This window comes from Dendropsophus ebraccatus, chromosome 3 (genome assembly GCF_027789765.1).
Source record: "Dendropsophus ebraccatus isolate aDenEbr1 chromosome 3, aDenEbr1.pat, whole genome shotgun sequence".
NCBI lineage: Eukaryota > Metazoa > Chordata > Amphibia > Anura > Hylidae > Dendropsophus > Dendropsophus ebraccatus.
The window spans coordinates 60,549,086-60,571,411 of NC_091456.1; the positions used below are offsets into that span (position 1 = coordinate 60,549,086).

The 22,326-nt window shown below is 42.5% G+C and overlaps 1 protein-coding gene across 3 annotated transcripts in view; it reads left to right on the top strand.

The window, feature by feature from the left end:
• TRPM3 (transient receptor potential cation channel subfamily M member 3) overlaps positions 1-22,326 on the top strand; it is a 147,714-nt gene that overhangs the window by 68,568 nt on the left and 56,820 nt on the right. For 2 of the 3 annotated variants that reach the window (XM_069961856.1, XM_069961858.1), the window contains 6 exons: positions 7,472-7,612; positions 8,626-8,655; positions 12,491-12,783; positions 16,583-16,811; positions 17,682-17,849; positions 18,430-18,510. In XM_069961856.1, coding sequence (XP_069817957.1) covers positions 7,472-7,612; positions 8,626-8,655; positions 12,491-12,783; positions 16,583-16,811; positions 17,682-17,849; positions 18,430-18,510 — 942 coding nt within the window. The remainder of the gene's footprint in view (positions 1-7,471; positions 7,613-8,625; positions 8,656-12,490; positions 12,784-16,582; positions 16,812-17,681; positions 17,850-18,429; positions 18,511-22,326) is intronic. The other variant, XM_069961857.1, reaches the window with a different exon arrangement.

Consider the following 22,326-nt stretch of genomic DNA (forward strand, 5'->3'; position numbering starts at 1 on the left):
GGTCATGCTCCCTTCCCCCACTTTAAGACTTGGCATGGGTGGTGTAAAAAACAGCAGAAAGTCACAACTGTTTTCACCACATATATTTTGTGAGTATGCCAAAGTGCAGACATGCCGGCCCAGATCTATCAAAGGGTGTAAAATATAGACGGGTGTAAACTGCCCACAGCAACCAATCACAGCTCAGCTTTCATTTTACTAGAATTAAAGCTGAGCTGTGATTGGTTGCTGTGGGCAGTTTACGCCAGTGTGAACTTTACACCCTTTGATAAATCCCCCCCAGGGTGTTGAAAAATTCCTCCCTAAGGGTGCCTTCACACAAATTGGATCCGCAGCAGATTTCACGCGAAATCTGCTGCGGATCCAGTGCCTGTTCATCCCTATGAGAATGCATACTCTTGCTGCAAGTATGTAAATTAACCCCCCGCCAGAGCATACATCACCTCCTCCCTGCTCCAGCTTGCTTCAGATGTCAATCCCGCTGCGAGTATGTATTCTCATAGGGATTACCAGGCACTGGATCTGCAGCAGATTTCGCTGCAAATTCGTGGCGTGAAATCCGCTGCGGATACAGTACGTGTGAAGGCACCCTAAAGCCCTGTTCACACTGAGCAAAAAATCTGTATTTCCGCGGCATCCCGCCATGCTTATTGTCCTGCAGTATCTCAATGGGAGGACGTGCAACGACATGTCAATTCTATGAGCGGAGCGGAGAGGAGAGGTCGTGCGCACCCTCCCATCAAGATACGCCCTTTTTGCTCAGTGTAAACGGGGCTTAAGGGTGCATTCACACGTACAGTAATAATAGGAATATACATCTGAATAACATAATAAAAAATATATTTAATATACAAGCAGATCTTACATGCATATTTATAGATAGATAGATAGACAGATAGATAGATAGATAGATAGATAGATAGATAGATAGATAGATAGATAGATAGACAGATAGATGATTGATAGATTTTGCTAGATAGATTTTGGTTCCTGGAGCAGGTTCAGTAAGCATATAAAGGTCAGCTAAATATTTGCTGACCACATAGTAGTTTACAAAAGCATTATAGGTCTCTCACTTCATTGTTTGCTGAGAGTCTTACAAGTAAAAAGGGCTGGAAATCTACTACAGTAAGAAGAACAATGAGCACCATCTTGTGGAAGCAAGACAAAAATACATAGGAAAAAGTCATAGATAAATACAAGTCATTTTAACTGAGCATATCCAGCAGAGATTTTTACCAATAATATTTCCATATACTGACAAAAACGAAATCGTTAACTATACATTATACAACGAATAACCATTTGCAAAATTATGTGGAAATATTACAGCCCACTCTTATATACTTCATCAGAGACTCATGCAGCATTTATTATCCAGTTAGCATTCAGCATAATGGTGGACATTCATGGGAAACCCAACATACCCAGTGATGTCAACTGGGTCTTTCAGGAACTGTTGGTATCCACCTATAAACTGGCCAACACTGTTTGGTGCTGCCAAATAAATTCTGAAACAGAGGCCATGAGTAGACCCTCCAAGCAGGGCCGATTCTAGCCTTTCTGCTGCCTGAGGCGAAAATTAAAATGGTGCCCCCCCCCCCAATAATTAGTGATCAACCGCACACATACATATATATATACTAGCAGCAATTATACCACACATATAGGTATATATTAGCTATAAATATACCACAAACATAAAAATATACCAGCAGTCACTGTATGACACATAAACATACTGTATATGCCGGCAGTGTATGTACTGCATAGTAGGTACCAGCAGTGCGTATACTGCATGCAAACACATGTAGCAGCTGTGTGATCAGTTACCATCATTCCCCCTGTCTCTGTGCCTTAGGCCAAGTGCACACTATGTATAACACCGGCCGTTCTGTGACCCAGCCGGATCACAGAGCGGCTGGTGTTACTGAAGATCATCAAGTTACCACAGTACCGGATGGATGATGTTCATTCCTTCTGAATTTGGGTGCGGGCGCTCACATCCGAATTCACCGCTGCACACAATGAAGCGTACGGCCGGAGCCACACACCCCATTGTGTGAACTAACAGGTTCTCTGCGGCCGGTATTCAATGAATGAGATGGAGAGATGATGATGAACTATAAAGGATAGGATCTGCATAATCGCTGTACCCTAACCATGCTTTATAAGTCACCTCCCTTGATCAAATGCAGTAATCCTCCAGAGTGCCCAGTAGAGGATTACTGCATATGATCAGGGGAGGTGACCTATAAAGCATGGTGCCCCCTGTAATGGTGGACATCACCTAATACCCCCAAACAGCATCTTCGTTGGTGATACTGACCTCCTAATAGAAAATACCCATACCCTTCCCTCAGCAAAGACCCCCTAATACCAGTCACCCCCACAGTGAGCACCTAGAAACACTGCATACCCACCTCAGCATATATCTACTGTATAATACACACATGCACATTTACACACACACACACTTATGCAATTCACACCATACCTTCTGTTTCTGATCTGTCTCCTGGCTACACAGGTCCTGGGAGGCTGTGGAGAGTCAGGACCTCAGAAGACAGAGCTAATGGTGCAGAGGAGGGGGGACAGGGCACTCAGAGGAGGGGGGCACAGGACAGGCAGCACACACAGAGGGGAGGGGGCACAGGACACTCAGAGGAGGGGGGCACAGGACAGGCAGCACACACAGAGGGGAGGGGGCACAGGACAGGCAGCACACACAGAGGGGAGGGGGCACAGGACACTCAGAGGAGGGGGGCACAGGACAGGCAGCACACACAGAGGGGAGGGGGCACAGGACAGGCAGCACACACAGAGGGGAGGGGGGCACAGGACACTCAGAGGAGTGGGGCACAGGACAGGCAGCACACACAGAGGGGAGGGGGCACAGGACAGGCAGCACACACAGAGGGGAGGGGGCACAGGACAGGCAGCACACACAGAGGGGAGGGGGCACAGGACAGGCAGCACACACAGAGGGGAGGGGGGCACAGGACACTCAGAGGAGTGGGGCACAGGACAGGCAGCACACACAGAGGAGGGGGGACAGGACACACAGCTCTGCAGGGTCAGTTTCCTGGTCTTCTCACTGTTATGACCTCTGCAGGCTGCCGTGCTGAGTCCCCTCCTCCACCTGCTTCCAGTCCCGATGCTCAGGCAGCACATAGTGGAGGAAGCATGGGGATCACAGGGAAACTTTGTGATATTGTGCATCCTCCACTGTTTGCTTTGGAGATAAGGCAGCTGGGACCCAGATAAGGCAGCAGGAGGGGGGTCCTGTAATGTTGCTGGGCGGCTGCTGTCATTTAGTTAAGTCAGAAATGACTTAACTACAATGACAGGGCAGGATTGTGTCGCCCCCCTCAGGGACCTCGGAAGCTGCCGCCTGAGGCAGAATTCTCACTCTGCCTCATGGTAGGAACGGGCCTGCCTCCAAGGCAGATGTGAATAAAGCTTTAGTGGCAGGCACTGAGCCAATATACATATATATATATATATATAGTGGCCACCAAGAAAACTACAGGCCACAACATGGTCTGCATAGTCAGTATTCTTATATTATAGAGTGAGCAGAAAGAAGCAAACGGCCACTTGATTATTTCTTGGTTCTGATATTAGGGCTTTCAGGAAGAGCTGTGCATAAGTTTATAGCACCAGATGATATTATGCCAACAAAACTACTTAAAGTGACACTGTCACCCCCTTTTTGCATTTTGACTGCTCTCCACAGGTGTAAAGGGTAAATATTACAGCTTTCATTACTTTGCTCCGCCCCTAGCGCCACTTAGCCCCCATCCGTGATGTCATCTCTACATAGGCCCCACCCCCTCAGCGGTTATTGGTGTGTGACAATTTAGGGGGATTGGGCCTAGAGCTTTAGGCTGGCCCTTCCAATGGCTGCTGAGGGGCGGGGCCTATGCGGTGATGATGTCAAGGATGGGGGCGGGGCTAAGAGGTGCTAGGGGCGGAACGATGTGGCACAAAGGCCGCTAGGTCCCGCCCAAATATACCAATCCACAGGTGATAAAAATGACTTTTTACCAGAACAAGCACCATGAGGTATAATATAAAATAAGTAATGAAAACTGTAACATTTAGGCCCCCTTCCCACTGAGAAAAACCAGCGGAATTCCGCCGCGGAATGCCGTTAGCCTCTCGCTCATAATAGGAGTCTATGGGAGGCGCGCGCTCCTGCCCTGTCCGCGCTGAAGAATGAACATGTTCCTATTATAATTCTGCTAGTTTTGCTCAGTGGGAACTTTGCTCAGTGGGAACTTTACATCTGTGGAGAGCAGTCAAAATGGAAATAGGGGGTGACAGTGTCACTTTAAATAATATTATTTGCAAGGGCATAGCTAGAGAGAGAATAGTAGGTTATGTGTCTTAGAAGTGAGAAAACTTTCTACCATGCCGCTGGTGTCCACCATTTGTCCACCATTATGCTGAATGCTGCCTTTACAGGGAATTTTTCATATTGAAAATGTAGTCCAATCTGCAGGCAACATGTTATACATCAGAAGAAGCCAGGAAGACTGATATATAGTTTTGTAGGGGAAAAAATTCCAAAATAACCTTCATGAAAATCTCTGCTCACTCTGGGCTACGTAGTCATGTGGGTGGTCCTACTCAGTGATTGACAGCTCTCTATCTGAACACAGATATCTGTAAATCACTGAATAAGACTGCCCACTCGACTACTAACGCCACTACTCATTACCAAACAGCAAGTTATTCTGTAACATATATCAATCATGTTCAGCTCCTCCTGCTCTATAATGTTATGTCTGCAGATTTGATTGTAGCTACAATTTCTGCAATTTCCCAAAAGTATACTTTTTGGGGCATCTCAAAATCATACTCTGCTGTACTTTTGAGTTCTGAAAAAAAAATTCTGACATTTGGTAAACAAATTGTTCAAGAGTCATTAGTAGATGACATCAAGTCTAATAAAGGGAACCTGTCATCACTTATATGCTGCCTGAACCACAAGTTATTGGGGTAGTCTGAAGTAGCTACCCAAACACGAAAATATCTACTAGTCAAGGTCGTTGGGGTGGGGAAAAGCCACCAGTGCCAACACCATGAAAGTAATGCCACTACTCATTACCAAACATGCTCTAAGTGGCCTGCTTCAGGTATGCATCAAGGGCTGGATACAGACAAGGGCTGGAAAATATATATTTCACCCAAATATATGAAAACCTGCACGTTTTCTCCTTGGAGTAGAATTCTGTGGTTTTGTCTTTTGGAATATATGTACGTTGCCTTATTGTGCCTTCTTTTGAAGGATCCACATATGACAGGTATGTTAAAACATATCTGGTAACATTGTTGTTTCCTGCCCAAACCCGTAGTTGAAATGCAGTCAATGCTGCAAGTTCAACTCAACCACCGGAATAATGTTTCAGTTTCTGTCTGCAATGTAAGTTGCCCAGTACTGTGGATGTTCCCCTTCACAGTTGTGGTTGTGATATTGATATTGTCCTGTCTCATATCAGTGACACAACCCAAAGAAAGATTTTAAGTTATTTTGCAATAGATTCTCTGTGGTCAGGATATGCTCTCTATGACCTGACTGAAGATTCATAGTGGAAAGGTAAGCTATAGTCTATCTCTTAACTGTAAACTGAATGTGAACAACATAGACTCAATGTAACTTGGGACTGTAGTTAGAGAGTACCTGTCCCGATGTCAGTCATATCACACTTAAGATTGCAAAAACTATAGACAGTAGTATCTGATGAGACTAGATTGTTCTAAATCTCTTGGTAGGATTCCCAAACTTCAAAAAGGCATACTCTAGTCCATTACATAACAGATTATTACTTTACTGTAAGGGCGGGACCATGTTAGGGAGAATAATGAAAGGAGGTATTCCATTAAACCAACTTCTGAAATGTAAAAATGGTCATGATGGTTATTTTTAGTGTAAACTGTCAACTTGAATATGATGTATGTGGGTAGCATGCCGAGAAGAATGAGGATCGATACATAGAGGCAAATTTCATTTTTTGGAAAAAATTACCCTTTTCCGTGGAGTAATCCCCACTCGCCCGGTAGTCGGTCATACGGAGGGAGGGGGCATGGCCTTCTCTTACACCTGATTTCTTATGGTTTTTATCTGCAAACAAACTGTAAGATAGCAGCATTGATTCTGCCAGACCACTGGCCTCATATGGTTAGTTTTGTGGTCATAAATCAGCTTAGAAGTTCCTTCAGTAGAAGAATATGCAAAAAAATAAAAATAAAATAGAGTCCGTGGAGCCTCATTTAAAAGTCTCGAAACACAGGACTAGCCAGATATCCCTCGGGTAGAACAGTAGAAAAAAAGACCTAGGAAGAAAGCATTTTATAGCCATAGTGCAAAGCAGGAATAAAAAATGCTTTTCAAAAGTGTTAACCACATATTGTATGTCCAATTCCATTTTGACCTCTAGCTTTACTGTTTTTGCTATATTTTTGATTGCAAGGTCAGAAGTTGTTCTAATGGAAGAGCCTTCAGAATCTTATTCATTATCGGACTACACTGTATAAAAGCAGAGTTGAACACCAAGTTCCATATGTTTTGTATGTTAACTTTGGTCGCCAAAATTTGTCTCTGGAATCACATCTTCCAGGTGAAGTTGGACTGGTCACTTAGATCCTGGCAGATCTCTGGATGGAATCTGTCCATTAGAAATCCATGTCATTTTATATCAGTGTACTGTATATATATATATATATATATATATATATAAAACATCCCTTCCGATTCCGACCACATTCCCGGTTATTATTTCTCATGTGCCAAATGTTAACACACACTATATAAGAAACTTGAATTGCAAGATATATACGCAGTTATTACAGCATTGCCTATGAGAAAGCAATACACTTCATAATCTATTCCATACATTTGCAATATGCCTTTCAGGGTAGCTATAAAAAGGCTTTGATTTGTCTCCCATAAGGTATGTATAGGATGGAGACCTAATGGGTTGCCTGTAATTAGACTGGTACTTAAAAGAAATTGAATAATTGATACCTAGAGGATAGAAAACACGTACTTCAATATTATAATATATGAAAAATCATGCGTAATACATAACATAATGACAATTTTTATCATTGCACTCACGGCACAGAGCCACTATTATCCATAGGCAGCTGTTTAGGTGAGTGAGAGCAGTTGCGTGCTAGTGGACTGGAGTTAAACGTTGTAAACATCTGTAATGTTCACCGATTGCTACATCTTCTTATTTCATTTATGTCTTCTTTCCAAGCGAGAATATCCAGGTTTCGGTTGGATCTATTTTAAGGTGAATTACATAGCCTAATATATTTCATTTCTTTCCATACATTTCAGTTCATTAACTTAAATATTTGCTACAATACTTGGTTCTTGTCTCTTTATAAACGTTGCTGTCACCTCCTGTTTTTGTGTTTGTGCGCCTCCATTTTTGTGTGTGTGCCTTTTTCACAGGGAAATCTACCGCCCGACTACAGGATAAGTTTGATCGATATTGGACTTGTTATCGAGTATCTAATGGGGGGAGCCTATCGTTGTAATTACACCAGAAAGCGGTTTCGAACTCTGTATCACAATTTATTTGGACCAAAAAGAGTAAGTTAATAGTCTGGCTATACAGCATCTGTATATTTCCTTGTACATTCATGTACATGAACTATATAGTTTTTGGAGTTTTTCTTTGTAAAACTGACCTGAGGAACAATCTTTTAAAATTTAGGGTTTCTCACTTGAATTGATGCCTGAAATTGGGAACAAAAATAACCAGTGGGTATAGCCTTACTATATATATTTTTTTGAACTGTGGCCCGGTTTCCGTGTACGGTGCTGTTCTATCTATGGGTACCGGGCCGGGGCTGAAGCACTGGAGGCACGTCATAGAGGGGATTTCCTCCCACTGGGGGCGGGCTGGCCCGCTTCCAGTGCTTCAGCCCCGGCCCGGTACCCGTGGATATCACAGCATCATACACGTAAATCGGGTCACGGTTCAAAAAACGGACCCCGGCGCCATTCTATACATGGGTCATATTAAAGCAATTAAGGCAATGCTACATCCATCCACACCACATCACAACAAGACATAGTTATATAATTGCATAAACTACAGAAGAAAACAAAATATATTGTGAGAGCAGTGTATCCCTACATAAAACAAATACAGTATATTTCCAGCTGTTAAAAACTATTTTGCCCTCGGGACACAAGGGAGTAAGAAAAACGGAAGACAACATAAATTACTTGTTTCTGTCTCCCTTTACAGCAATGAATCAAACTCCCCAAATCCCAAATCATATTAACAGTTTCCGATTACCTTGTTTTATATGTTTTATGAGCACATTAAATCTTGTATCAAACTCCCCACACACAGCTCCACCTTCGCTCCTCTCCTGGAGTTAACTTTATTGTTCCATTTGCTTCTTTTTGTTATGAGCTAAATGCAAACTCAGCCTTTTAGTTAACTTATCATGTGACCTAAATTGATTGTGCTAACAATAAATGAGGGGGGGGGGGAGGGGGGCAAATCATAAATACAATGAAATTATTGTTATAACTGTATGTTGGCAATACATTTTCTTCATTAACCTTATTTGATGTTTCCTATCTAACAGCCAAAAGCCCTGAAGCTACTAGGAATGGAGGTAAGTTTCTACTCGTTCTTCTTCCAGACTTCTGCAAGAAACACAAGTAGTTAGGATTTGGCCAAAAACTGTAGGACTCTAAGGTTTTATTCCTACAATGTAAAAATAAGGGCAAATAATGGCATTTGTTGCAAAACAATGGCTATTTGCACTTATTTTTGCATTGTAGGAACATACCCTAATACCCAAAAATCATATGAGATCTTATGGTTGTGGCTAGAGGAATGTTTTGATTTGTTTTTAGAAAAATGAAGATTTTTTAAAACTTTTTCCATTGAAACCTAATTTGAAATGTAATAGAAGACTCTTTGAGTTTGGTATTCTTGTTAAGGTCAATGTTAATTGATTTGTGGTCAACTGTGACATTATGGTGTTTTTTTTCTTTTTTAACCACAGTATGTCTTGTTGGTGGCAGGTTCTCCAATGACTTTATAAGTTACTGAAATTTTTATTCTATCCAATAAAGTTAAATATGCTCAACTTTATATACATGTTAGCATTAAAGAGGCATCTCCTGATCTGTTTTTGTAAATCCTTATACAGTGGTGCCTTGGATTACGAGCATAATTTGTTCCAGGACCGCGCTTGTAATCCAAATCTACTCTTAAACCAAAGCAAATTTTCCCATAAGAAATCATAGAAATGCAGACAATTGGTTCTACACCCCAAAAATAAAGATTTCTTATTCTGAATAACATGTAAAACTAAGGAAACAAACATTCAGAAACAGCAGAATATGTCATATTATAAGTTACTGTACAATAATGGAGAGGATAGGAAACACAAGGGTGTACAGAGACTGCAGGGAGCATGAAGGAATGAGCAGTACAGATGTGCGCACATACATGCAGCACTTTCTGCCCGGGTACAGAGGGGTTATAGCTATGAGATTACCTCCACAGTCCTGTCCCCTGATGAAAGCCCCAGCCTGAAGTGGATCTGCTATGATTTGGATGGTGAGGGAGACTTCCTGGGTCAGAGTACAGGGCAGTAGACCAGGCTATGCAGGTCATGTCCCTTCTCCCCTCGCGCTCCCACCCAGTACAGGGAGCTCTTAAACCAAAGCAATGCTCTTAAACCAAGGTACCACTGTATTCCTCATGAAATAACCTGGAACATGGAACATCTTTTTGTATGCCTTGTGTTGGGCCATTACCCCTTTTGGGGGTTGTCCATATACTGTGTAAGACTATCCAATTAAAGTGGACACTGCCAGACACTGTAGGGACACATCCTCAACTGATAATACTAAGATGGAAACTTGACGTAATGACGTAACCTAGAGTACTACAGTATCAGACATGTTCCAAAATTTGACTTTCATTGTTGAAACATGCATTTACCAAACCAGACAGATCAGGGGAGACCACAGGTCCTCTTTAAATTGTACCTGTCATGAGGACCACTGCCAGATCAGCAGGGAATTTCATGCTGAGGGCGAAAGTTCGGAAGTTCTGATCCAATGGGAGTTGTGCATGTTACGGTATCATGAGTATTCGTAGCCATGTGTGACCCAAACTTGCACCCCAGAGTGGAATTCACCACTGTTCCTGAGTCCTCAGAACAGGTACACATTAGGTGTGGCTAAATTGTGCTTTAATACATACTGCTTTGATGCAGTTTTTTTTTATAACCAAAACTAGACTTATTTCCTCTATATTGACTATTCCTTTACTACCCACTTCTAGCTTTGTTTTAAAAAGTGTTTTTTATTTTGCTAAATGGACCAATATTGGCTTGGTAGCTAAAGGGTTACAACTAGTATCTGAAATATTTATGCCCCGTTTTTATGTACATATCCCGCGTTAGTACTTACTACATACTTTACAGTACAGTAAACCTGTCCATAGGCCTGAATTATTTTATTTCCTCCCTTTGGACATATAATAGCTTTCAAGTGACATGAAAGCAAAGTGTTTTAGCTGTCTTACATTTATCTGTATAGTTTATTTATCTACAGTACATAAAAGAAAATGTTATGAGAAGTGCACTAGTTGATCCTCATGCAGATTAAGGCTATGTTCACACTACGTATGAGTCCGGCCGTAGTTCGTATGCAGCCGTACATGTGCGGCTGAAAGTACGGCCGTGGGAAAAATAGACATGTGGCCGGATTGCGAACATGCGTGCGAACCACAAACATACGCCCGTAGTAGAGTTATGCTTCCCTAGCTTGTTTCGAAGCGATCTGAAGCAGGTCATTTACTTGGAAATCTTCGCCCAGCCCAATAAAACACACAGAACCTTTTGAATCTAAAAATCACGTTCAATTTGGCTGAAATAAGTACTCCGTACGTGACCGCATTGTAATCCACGGCCGTGAGTTGGAACATTTCCGTCCTCAAACAATGGTCTTGTTCATTTTTCACGGCGCCGTATACGATCCAGCCGTAAGCTCATACGTAGTGTGTATTGTGCGGCCGTATATCATATACTTTCAAGCGAACGCATCAACCTCAAAACTATGTGCGTATATTCGCGGTTCGCACTACGGACGGAAAGATACGTAGTGTGAACATAGCCTAAGGCTATGCTCACACTACGTAAAAGTACGGCCGTTGTTGCCATCAGCTGGTTCACGGAACTGCCGGGTCACAGAACGGCCGGTCTCATACGTAGTGTGAACATAACCTAAGGCTAGGGCGATTGCCAATTGAGCGACCAGTGACACAACGGTTCCTGCAGTGTAGCCTTAATGCAGATTCTGATGCATATATTAAAATGTATTATAAAACATGCTGTGGATAAGAAAAATCACATTCCTAAAATAAGATAGTAGCTTGCTTTATTATATACCTTATTATTACAATGGAATAGGTAGGATTGAGCAGCACTGCTACTATCAGGAGAATACTTACCACCTGCCGCTAGTGTTACTCTACATTCAAGGATTATTCAATGCCAAAAAAACAATGGTGGCCCTCACTTTTTCTTTTTCCTGTCTTTATTTAGTTAACATGTTGGTAGGACTATGTTCACACACTGTCTTTTTTACTAAAATAACAGCAAGTAAGTCAATGGAAACAACGGTTATTAGCTCACACAATCCATAGAATAATGGAAGATGTTAGCAACAGCCATCAAATTAATGCTCAGGACATTTATTAGCGGACATTATTTAGCAAACAGTGCCTGTTATTTTTAGTTGTTCACAAATATTTATTTATTTGGCCGTCCTTTTACTGTCATTTAAAAAAAATTCAATGTACCTTTAGAAATAACCACACTCAAAAGGGTGTTGAAAGCAGCCATCATTCAACGTAAACTAAATAATGTATCAACGTTCGTCATTGCAATGATGGCCTCCAAAGTATGGTAAACAACGGCCGTTAGTTGATACTCAAAATAATGGCCGTCATTATGAGTATCAAATGAGGTTAGTTGAAAAAGGTTGTGTGAAAATAGCCTTAAACTGGCTCAGAATTGTCTGTTTCACTCTATTTGCACTTCATCCTGGTTATGCATTAGCATACACTTACACGTACACACATAGTGTGAGTCAGTCACATCCCTCTAAGAAAATGTAATATACCTTCTTATAGAGGTAAGTGATTAACAGAGGCCAGAGCACATGGAGACCATGTTCATAACATAGGTAGGTAGGGACCCAATGAGTGCCTTACAGATTCTGTGCACATTGTACTTACAACTATTAGACTATGCTACCACAAGGTCTTTTTTGCAGCCGTTATTTCATGACTGCAGTAATTTGTACAAACCTGGATGTTATTATGAAATAATGCCCGTTATTTGGAATTTTAAAGGGAAAAAAAAAAGATGTGGGAACATAGTCTTACCCTGTAATCCATGCAAATAATTTGGGTTTCTATAACAGGATGACATACCAATGAGAAGAGGAAGGAAGACTACCACCAAGAAGAGAGAAGAGGAGGTAGACATTGACTTGGATGATCCAGAAATCAATCATTTTCCATTCCCATTCCATGAGCTGATGGTATGGGCAGTTCTGATGAAGAGGCAGAAGATGGCTTTATTCTTTTGGCAGCATGGAGAAGAGGCAATGGCCAAAGCTCTGGTGGCATGCAAGCTCTGCAAAGCAATGGCGCATGAGGCATCTGAAAATGATATGGTTGATGACATATCACAGGAGCTGAATCACAACTCCAGGTTCATATTGTAATAAGCTGTGAAGAATTATTGTATGAAGAATTGTGATAGAATGCTATGTTTCTGACATAAGTTTTATTTAAAGTGAATGTACCATCAGGTACATCGCTTTGTTTTTTTACCTAAATAGATTGGCGCTGGCGGGGGATGCCAGTAGCACAGTCCTTTTTTTGAACCGCCACCCGGTTTCTTCGCATGGCATCGGTCTATTCCTGAGCACCAGCCCGGCATGAAGCACTGTGGCAAGCCCGCCAGCCCGCGGTGTAGCAAAACCCCCTCTGTAACACGGCTCCATTGATTCTAATGGAGCCGAGTCACAGAGGAGAAGAAAGATAATCATACTAGGGGCTGGCAGGCCCGCCCCAGTGCTACATGCCAGTGCTCAGGAATAGATCGACGCCATGCACAGTAACCACATGGTGGTGCAAAAAAGGAATGTGCTACTGGCATGCTGGCACTAATCTATTCAGATTAAAAAAAAGTGATGTACCTTATGGTACATTGGCTTTAACCCCTTCAGCCCTTTAACCTCATATACAGTAGCAACCTAAATTACAAAATAAATAAATAATAATAATAATGATAAACACCAATGCCTGTGTAAAAATGCCATCCAGCAGTTTATATGTAAAGGCATCAAATTTATATCCATGGATGCAAATGTGACCAAAAAAAAAAATCACAGTCCAATTTGTATCCCTCTCAGGCCAAGATAGTGCATGCACATATCTTCATTAAATCACCAGAACTGAACTGAATACCAAAAGTCTGTTTTAGGGCTGTAATCTTAGAAAAAAAAAAAAAAATTATAAGCGTGAAAACCTATACAATTAAAGAAACAAGAAAGTATACCTGAAAAATCTGTACAATTCCTAAACAGGCAACATGAAAATTACATTTGTCTTGACATGTTGTTCACATAACTTTGTGATAAACGCCTGATTAGATGTAGAGAGGTGATTGGCTGTGCAAGGGCTCATCTCTATATGGGGCTCTCCCAAACGACCACCGACATATTATGTGGTTAGTGATAGGGGGCGGATGGAAATTCCCTGTGACCAAGCCACACATCAGCAGATGGCAACCACTGGTCCTTGCAAAAAGTATGTATCTCAAATATCCTTGGCTACTGAGGAGGCCTACCTGCCAGGATGTGTGAGATGCATAGTGTGGTATTCAGCCTTGTGTATTTAGTTGATATGCAGAGCACTGATGCGACAATAATTTGCTGCATCTGACCGCATCCGAGCAATCTATATGGCCTTTTAATCTATGATTGGCAAATAATTTGGAAGCCACAGAAAATACTGTAATATCTGTCAGACCCACCTAAATGTTTATTCCAGGTTCAAATAAATAATATTTATTGCATAATGAACAGTTTAATATAATTTGCGGGTGTCACCAGTATTTATTTAAAGGAACCTGTCAGATTTACTTATTACAACAATCTATGATTCACTCAGAACAGCTGTGCTGTTTCAGAGTAATTATTGTTGTAACTTTGACCCAGACCAGGGTTTGAGCCCCTGTCGGTCCACCAGCCCTGACTGACAGATCCCTCTTTATTTGTGTATGGTGAGAGGTCGGTCAATCAGAACCAGTAGACTGCCTGAATGACTTGGGGCCCTATTCTTAGCTGAAGTTACAACTATGATAAGTCTGAAACAGAACAAGCACTTAGAGTACAGGCCCTATTACACGAAACAACTTTCGGCCTTACTTGCCCGATAACCAGACGTTCAGGCTGATAATGATTAGTGTAACAGCGCAAGTTGAAAAGCAACAATCAGCCAACATGCAGAATGTTAGCTGATTGTGGTCTTTCAACATGCTGAAAGATTACGAATATGTCAGCAACGGTCTGATGGGCGTCATTCTGTGTAAGGCTCCATTCACACGGAGTAAAACTGCCAGAATTCCGCGGCGGAGAATCCAGCCAGCCTCCGTGTCATACTGGGAGTCTATGGGAGGCTTGTACGCCTCCTCTCTCTGTGCCTTTCCGCACTGAAGAGACATGTCCATTCTTCAGTGTGGAGAGAGGAGGCACGCAAGCCTCCCATAGACTCCCAGTATGACACACCAGTTTTACTCCATGTGAACGGAAGCTAATAGGAGTGGCTGCAGCAAACCAATGGGCTTAAATATGATTGGATTAGAATCCTTAGATTGTTAAAACTTGTTGGATTTTAATGGCAAGACACTAGTAATGGCTTGCCTCCCCTCTCCTCAGTGATGTGCAGAGACACAATGGTTGTTATAGATGAGTGTCTAGGCATGGATGAACTCCAGTAGAACCTTCCATAATGGTTGAGATCTACAAGCCTCAGTGGGACCAGTTACACCACAACAGTTCACCCATTAATCTGGAGATGTCAAGTTTAAATAAAAGATTCTGTCCAATGTCCACAATGGTCATCACATCTTACAAATTCACCAGGCAGAGAAAGTTTCACTTGTTTCAATAGTTTCACTGCTCTTCCAGCAAAGAAATTGCCTCCATGCTCCTTTAGAAGTAAGGTCAGATCTTTGCTTTGAACTTTGATATATTTATACATAGTTAGTAGGACACGCCTAAGCTGTCTTTTTTAAGAAAAATAAACCCACTTTTGAAAATCCATCTACTGCAGTGCCTAGAAAGATGCTCAACGTGTACTGCAGTGCACCCATCCCAAGGCTATGTTCACACTACGTAAGTTTCCGGCCATAGCGCGCTCCGTGAATAAGCGGCCGGAGATTTACGTAGTTTGCGTACAATGGAAAGTATAGGATCTACGGCTGCACAGTTCACACTACGTAAGAACTTACGCCAGGATCGTATGCGGCGCCTTAAAAAAAGAACCAGACCATTGTTTCGGGACGGAAATGCTGTAACTTACGCCCGTAGCGTAACATGCGGTCCCGGACGGAGTGGTGATTTCTTGATTTTTACACTTTGATTTGCCGATCCAAAAGGTTCTGTGGGGTGTCCGGGGCTAGCCGAAGATTTCAAAGGAAAAGACCGCGTTCAGATCGCTACGTACGCCGCCCGGGAAGCGTACATAGATTACGGGCGTAAATTCGCGGACCGTACGTAGCCGGCCGCAACTTGCGTAAATCCCGGCCGGAGTTTTACACGTATATGTCCGGCCGCGAAAAATATGCGGCCGGACATATACGTAGTGTGAACATAGCCCAATACTGCACACAGTATTCCAGTCTCACTATTAATAGGTAAAAGGGTTCAACTCCCTGGTTCATTTTGGAGATGAGCTACTGTACTGTAGCGTGTTGTGTCATCCTCCCACACCTTTGTAGCCAACATTCAGCTTTCACATCAGTGGCAGGTGGTGCTCCATAGTTTCCATACCACTTATTTGCACTCGTGCCATTTGTCTACACACCATACACTTTCACCACAACCACGTGCCAACAGTTCACAAACTGCAGTTTCGTAATTATAGCCACCCAGCTCACCACACATAACTTCCTTAATGAGCTATATGCTCCTGACATCAAAAGTAGGAACTATTCACAATAATGTCACTCAACTGTGTACAGTGACAGAAAAGTGAAAAAAAAGTAATAATATATTACTGTTCTAAATACAAAATGTGGAGAGATTGTGCAGTCCTTGACACCAAATGAGGCTTGGCCATTTAAAGGTTAACATCACTACACACTGATCCTGGCTGTTATTTCTCTTGTACCTGCTTCTTATCTGTTTTCATTGGCGACATCTAGCTCTGTAACAACAGGCATTTAAAGCAAAGCCTTCTGTGATTAAATGTAATATGTAAACAAGAGCATTATGTTTCAGGGAGTTTGGGCAGCTGGCTGTGGAGTTATTGGACCAGTCGTACAAGCAGGATGAGCATCTGGCAATGAAACTGCTGACCTATGAACTTAAGAACTGGAGCAATGCCACGTGCTTGCAGCTTGCAGTGGCAGCCAAGCATCGGGACTTCATTGCTCACACGTGCAGCCAAATGCTTCTGACAGATATGTGGATGGGCCGACTCCGGATGCGTAAGAATTCTGGTCTTAAGGTAATAAATTGTTGTTAACTTTCATATTCCACTACATAGGATTTGTCCGTTAAAGTAAATACTGGCATAAAGTAACAAATCTGGGGGACAGTTCCTTGGAACTTGGCATTGTGGAAATGTATAAATAACAACTGTTTGTTACCATGTTAATAGGTGTGCTCCTACAGAGATTGACACTGTGAGCACTGATCGTATGATTATGGTTGGGGCAATTTGAATTCCCCATTTTCTCCTTATACATTCTGTAGCCATGTAGCTATTGAAGGACAAAATGAGCTCTAAAGGAGTAGGAGGAATTATGGTAATAAGGATGGCCTTTCATTACATTGTAGACAGTAAGTTAGGTGTTAAAGGTCTTTTATTTATTAACAAAAGAAACAGCTGTATGGGTGCCCCCAGACACAGCTTTTTGTGTTGTTTTTCTGGCCTCCAAAAACACCCAAAAACTGCCAGTTTACCTGGACTTTCTTTGCTAGGGTCTTTGACTTTAGGTGTAACTGGCTTTTTTTTGCCTTTGGCGTTTTTGAAAAGAACACAAAAAATTCAATTGAAACGCCACAGTTTGCGCACAAAAAATGCCAAACTCTCACCATGTTGCATTTTGGAAAAAACGGCCACAGAGCCAAAAAAAAAATGCGAGAGAGGAGAAAAAAACTGGCAGATGTTTAAGATTCTCAGACATTATTGCCCAATTGTGACAACAATCACTTCCCACCTGTGGTCTTGCCCTGGCTTAAAAAAAAATGCAAACCAACAAATTTGTGATCTTTAGTTTCATAAATTCTGAAGTCTTCTTAGCCGACAAAATGAATTCCATACTTTTCCGGAATACTTTTTCCATGTCTTTCAACCTTTTTTTTCTTCTTTAAGGTGATTCTAGGAATTCTCCTCCCTCCTTCAATTCTTAGTCTAGAATTCAAAAACAAAGATGAGATGCCATATATGTCTCAGGCAAATGAAATAGATCTGCAGGAGAAGGAAGTGGAAGAGCCAGAAAAGACTGTGAAAGACAAAGAAGATGATGATATGGAGCTGACGGTATGATTGAGACATCAGTAGACTCTTGTTTAGAGTATATCTTCCCTAGATATTTAATAAAATGTCAGTCTAGATAAAGGTTGCAACTTATCACATGTCCAGTCATCTTACCTACATGTTTCATCCACACTTAACCATCCTGCTCAGTCCCTCACTTCTCTCCTTGAACACGTTGAAGTCTACTAATACCCTTTTCAAAACAAATTGTCTTGTACGCTTCTAATACTGAATCCTTTATTGTATGTGTCTTGAATTCATTCCCCTTCATGCATTGAAATTGAGTTTTCAAACATTTTATCAATTTTATCATGAGATTTTGTATATTTTTTGGTGAATTAGTTTATAAATGACTTAGTGTCACAACTTTCTCCAAAAATCAATTGTATCCATTTTTGTGCTTATCCTATAAATGATATATTATATCCCCAATCTATCTCTATTTGAGCCCCTATGTTAGATTTCTGGAGCAGACAACATTTGTTTTAATGTAGAGGTATTTACAGTATTTCAAGATCTACATGAAGGATAATAAGTATAACTCTAAGGGATGGGCAGTTTAAAACACAACTTTTTTACACAGGGAGTGGTGAGGGTGTGGAATCGCCCACCTGAGGAAACAATTCAAGAAAGAATGGTGGACTTCAAGACAAAATTAAATGCTGTAAGTACCTGGAAACCCAAGGGTATGGCCAGAGAATGAGCAGGATGGATAACTGCCCTAATTCCTCGTATCATTCCTTCACTGCCCTGACCCAGTGTTTTGATGATATTACCCAGATCATTACACATCCTTATCTTTTTCCCATCCTTCACCATATGAGAACAAAATGTTATTATTGATGAACATTTCAAAATAAAATATGGACATTTTTTATAAACCTTGAATAATTAATGTAACGTAAAGGGAATGTGTTAGCAGAAAATGATCTATTGTTTAAAATCAATCTCTTTTAATGTTTTACATTTTTGTTTATTTAACAGGTTTTTTTTCACAACACAAGGGGGGGGGGGGCAGCAAGGCGTGGAGGAGGCGTAGACTCCACCCAGTGCCTAATTTGTCATGTTTATGTCTAGAAGCGTGTAGATTTCTGCACAACCCTGCCTCAGGCACAGGTCCGCCTCTTAGTAAATCCTACCTCTTTGTAAATCCGAACAGGTAAATGGGGCAGGGCTTTATTTAAGACTGGTGTATGAGGATGCCAGTCTTGATAAATCTCCCCACCACTCACAACAGGTGATAGTCAGAGTTCCCCTTCCTGCACAATGTCCTATGCCAAAGTTAATTAGCATGTTCAGAATAGTCTCCCATAAAAGTCAGCTCCTGTTCACAGGATACTCTAGGCCAGACATGTCAAACTCTGGCCCGCGGGCCAAATCTGGGCCGCGGCGTCATTATTTTTGGCCCGCCTAGGAAATCGATTGATTCCCTAGAGCTGGCCCGCCGATAGGACATCACAACAGATTATAATATGGGCGGTTTTCTGAACCGCCCATATTATAATCTGATGCGATGTGCGCCGGAAACCTGTCACCCCTGAACAGCACCTGGAAGCCACTCTACCCCTGCATAAGGCCCCCATGCTTACCCCATCCTGCCAGTGCCGCTGCGGAGATACGGCCGCCTGCTCATCTGACATCCGTATGTCTGCGGCGGTACAACAGCCAGATGCTGCCAGAGACAGTAAGGGTCCTCGCGCGGTATTGCAGTGGTTTATCTCCTGCACGGAGCTTTGGCTCACATGCCTGGAGGGGAGGAGACGGGTCTGCCTGCGGCCTAAAAGTTAAGGGAACCTGTCACCCCTGAACGGCACCCGGAAGCCACCCTACCCCTGCACAAGGCCCCCATGCTTACCCCATCCTGCAGGTGCCGCCGCTGACATACGGATGTCAGATGAGTAGGCGGCCGTATCTCCGCAGCGGCACTGGCAGAATGGGGTAAGCATGGGGGCCTTATGCAGGGATAGGGTGGCTTCCGGGTGCCGTTCAGGGGTGGCAGGTTCCCTTAACTTTTAGGCCGCAGGCAGAGCCGTCTCCTCCCCTCCAGGCATGTGAGCCAAAGCTCCGTGCAGGAGATAAACCACTGCAGTACCGCGCGAGGACCCTTACTGTCTCTGGCAGCGTCTGGCTGTTGTGCACACCGGGCACCAGAGACCACGCTAGGAGCGGCCGCAGCATGCCATCACCATGGCCCTTCACCACTGGCAAGAGGACCAACTGTGCCCCTGTCCCCAACATCAGAGGTATCAGTGATGTTCAGGGCACAGGCTGGCTTCTATAAGGGGCACTATTGTGGGGGATGGCTATTTTATGGGACACTATTGTGGGGTGATGGCTACTATATGGGGCACTATTGTGGGGGATGGCTATTATATGGGGCACTATTGTGTGGTCATGGCTACTATATGGGACACTATTGTGGGGTGATGGCTGCTATATGGGGCACTATTGTGGGGTGATGGCTACTATATGGGGCACTATTGTGGGGTGATGGCTACTATATGGGACACTTGTATGGGATGGCTACTATGTGTGGCACTATATGGAAAACTATTGAGGGGGGATGACTTCTATATGCAGCACCATTGTGGGGGCTATTATGTGGGACACTATTGTGGGAATTTACCATATAATTTATTGTAGTGCAAAGTGCTTGGTGACACATAACGTTCAGACAGTGCCACTGCACTCCCTCTTAAAGTTCCAGATATGTTGCTTTTGTGCTTCAATTAATATCATGGTTGGGCCGCGACTTTGCCCAAGTTTTTAATTTTGGCCCACTGTCTATTTGAGTTTGACACCCCTGCTCTAGGCCATGTGGTTAATGTAAGGACATATCTTAATGCTGTTAACAGCAACTCAGACTGGATGACTTCCCAATAGGTGTGTACAGAAATAGATGAGAAAATAACTGATTGAGTTCACACAACTTTAAACAACAGCCGTTGTTCATTGACTGTGGCCAGCTGCATTTGTTTCTATGGAACACCAGTCGCACTGTTTACACTCTGTGTGCTATGGTTAATTGAAGTGCAGGCACAGCCGAATGATGGGCACAGCCGAATAACTTCACAGACAGTGGCAGTTCTTTGACACGGCCGTGTCACAGAAAGGCCGCTGTTATACAGCGTGTGAACTTGGCCTTAAATAGTAAAAAATATAGGTGACACATTCTCTTTAAGCTGTTTCTTTGTACCATATGGCCACCTTCACACTGTGTAAGACAACGGCTGTTCTGTAACACGGCCATATCATAGAATATCAGTTTTTTAAGGGTTTAGTATGTCCCATCACCTTATTGGCTAACAAAAACATTAAGAAATAGATGGAACTGCAGAAGGCTACTTAAGTTTAGATCGGGGTAGACTGATAACCAGGTAGGCAGAATTTGATTTCATCACCCCCCACCCCCCCCCCCCCCCCCCCCCGATGTACCCAACACACACCCCGACGCAAGCGCTACCAAAATCTCAGAATCAGCAGGACACATCCTACAGTTACATCCAGTGACTCACAGGGGGAGTCTTCTCTGATGAGCATTGTTCACTTTTCATTTACCTCTTAATCCAGCCCAGGCTATCTTGAAGTCTTTTCCTGACCATTAATCATTACTGTATTGAGAAATGCACTTTCCCTGGTTACAAAACCATGGACCATGACACTAACCTGGAAAAACTTATTCTGCCAGGTTCAGAAGATTTAGAGTAAACAGAATATGCCCTTAAAGCAAATATACCAGGTCAATCTGCATAATAAGCTTGTCTTATGACCTAAAGGGTGTTGTGGCTGCACTAATTACTTTGGTGTGGCCCTTTTTCAAATGGTCCAACACGTTCCCAAGATCGTGGAAATGAGGTCGGTGTACAGGAGGAAAGCCCAGAGCCCCCGGTGCACCAACATATCCTCCCCCAGTCGCCGCAAGCCTTCTCTTATCTTAGTCCCGCCTTTCTTTTCATTTCTGGCCTGACTTGATCTCGAGCAACATCATCAGAACACTATGTTTTAGTCCCTTAGTGGGAAAAGTTTCATAAAGTTTTTGAAAAAGAAAAATTAAACACACTAATATTGAACAGAAAAAAAAAAAACATAATTGCCATTTTCATGTCTGGAAATTTCTGAACTATTAAAAATATCATGTTATTTTTCCTGCAAATGAAATAAAAGGTGATAATTAGTGATGAGCAAATACTATTCGATCGAATAGCTATTCGATCAAATAGTACGCTATTCGAGTTATTCGAATGCATTCGAATATTCAAACGCCAATGCAGTAAAAATTCGATTCGCCCTCCCACATCCCCTGGCGCTTTTTTCCAGCCAATAAACATGCAGGGGGGAGGGACAGGCACTAGGAATAGGCAGGACTTTAAAAAAAAAACTCTAACTGTTTTTGGCTAGCTAAACTACGTCACCTCCTGAATATAAGAATAATGATTTCAGATTCGTGTCACTTGCTGGTTGGAGCTAGAGAGGGACAGAC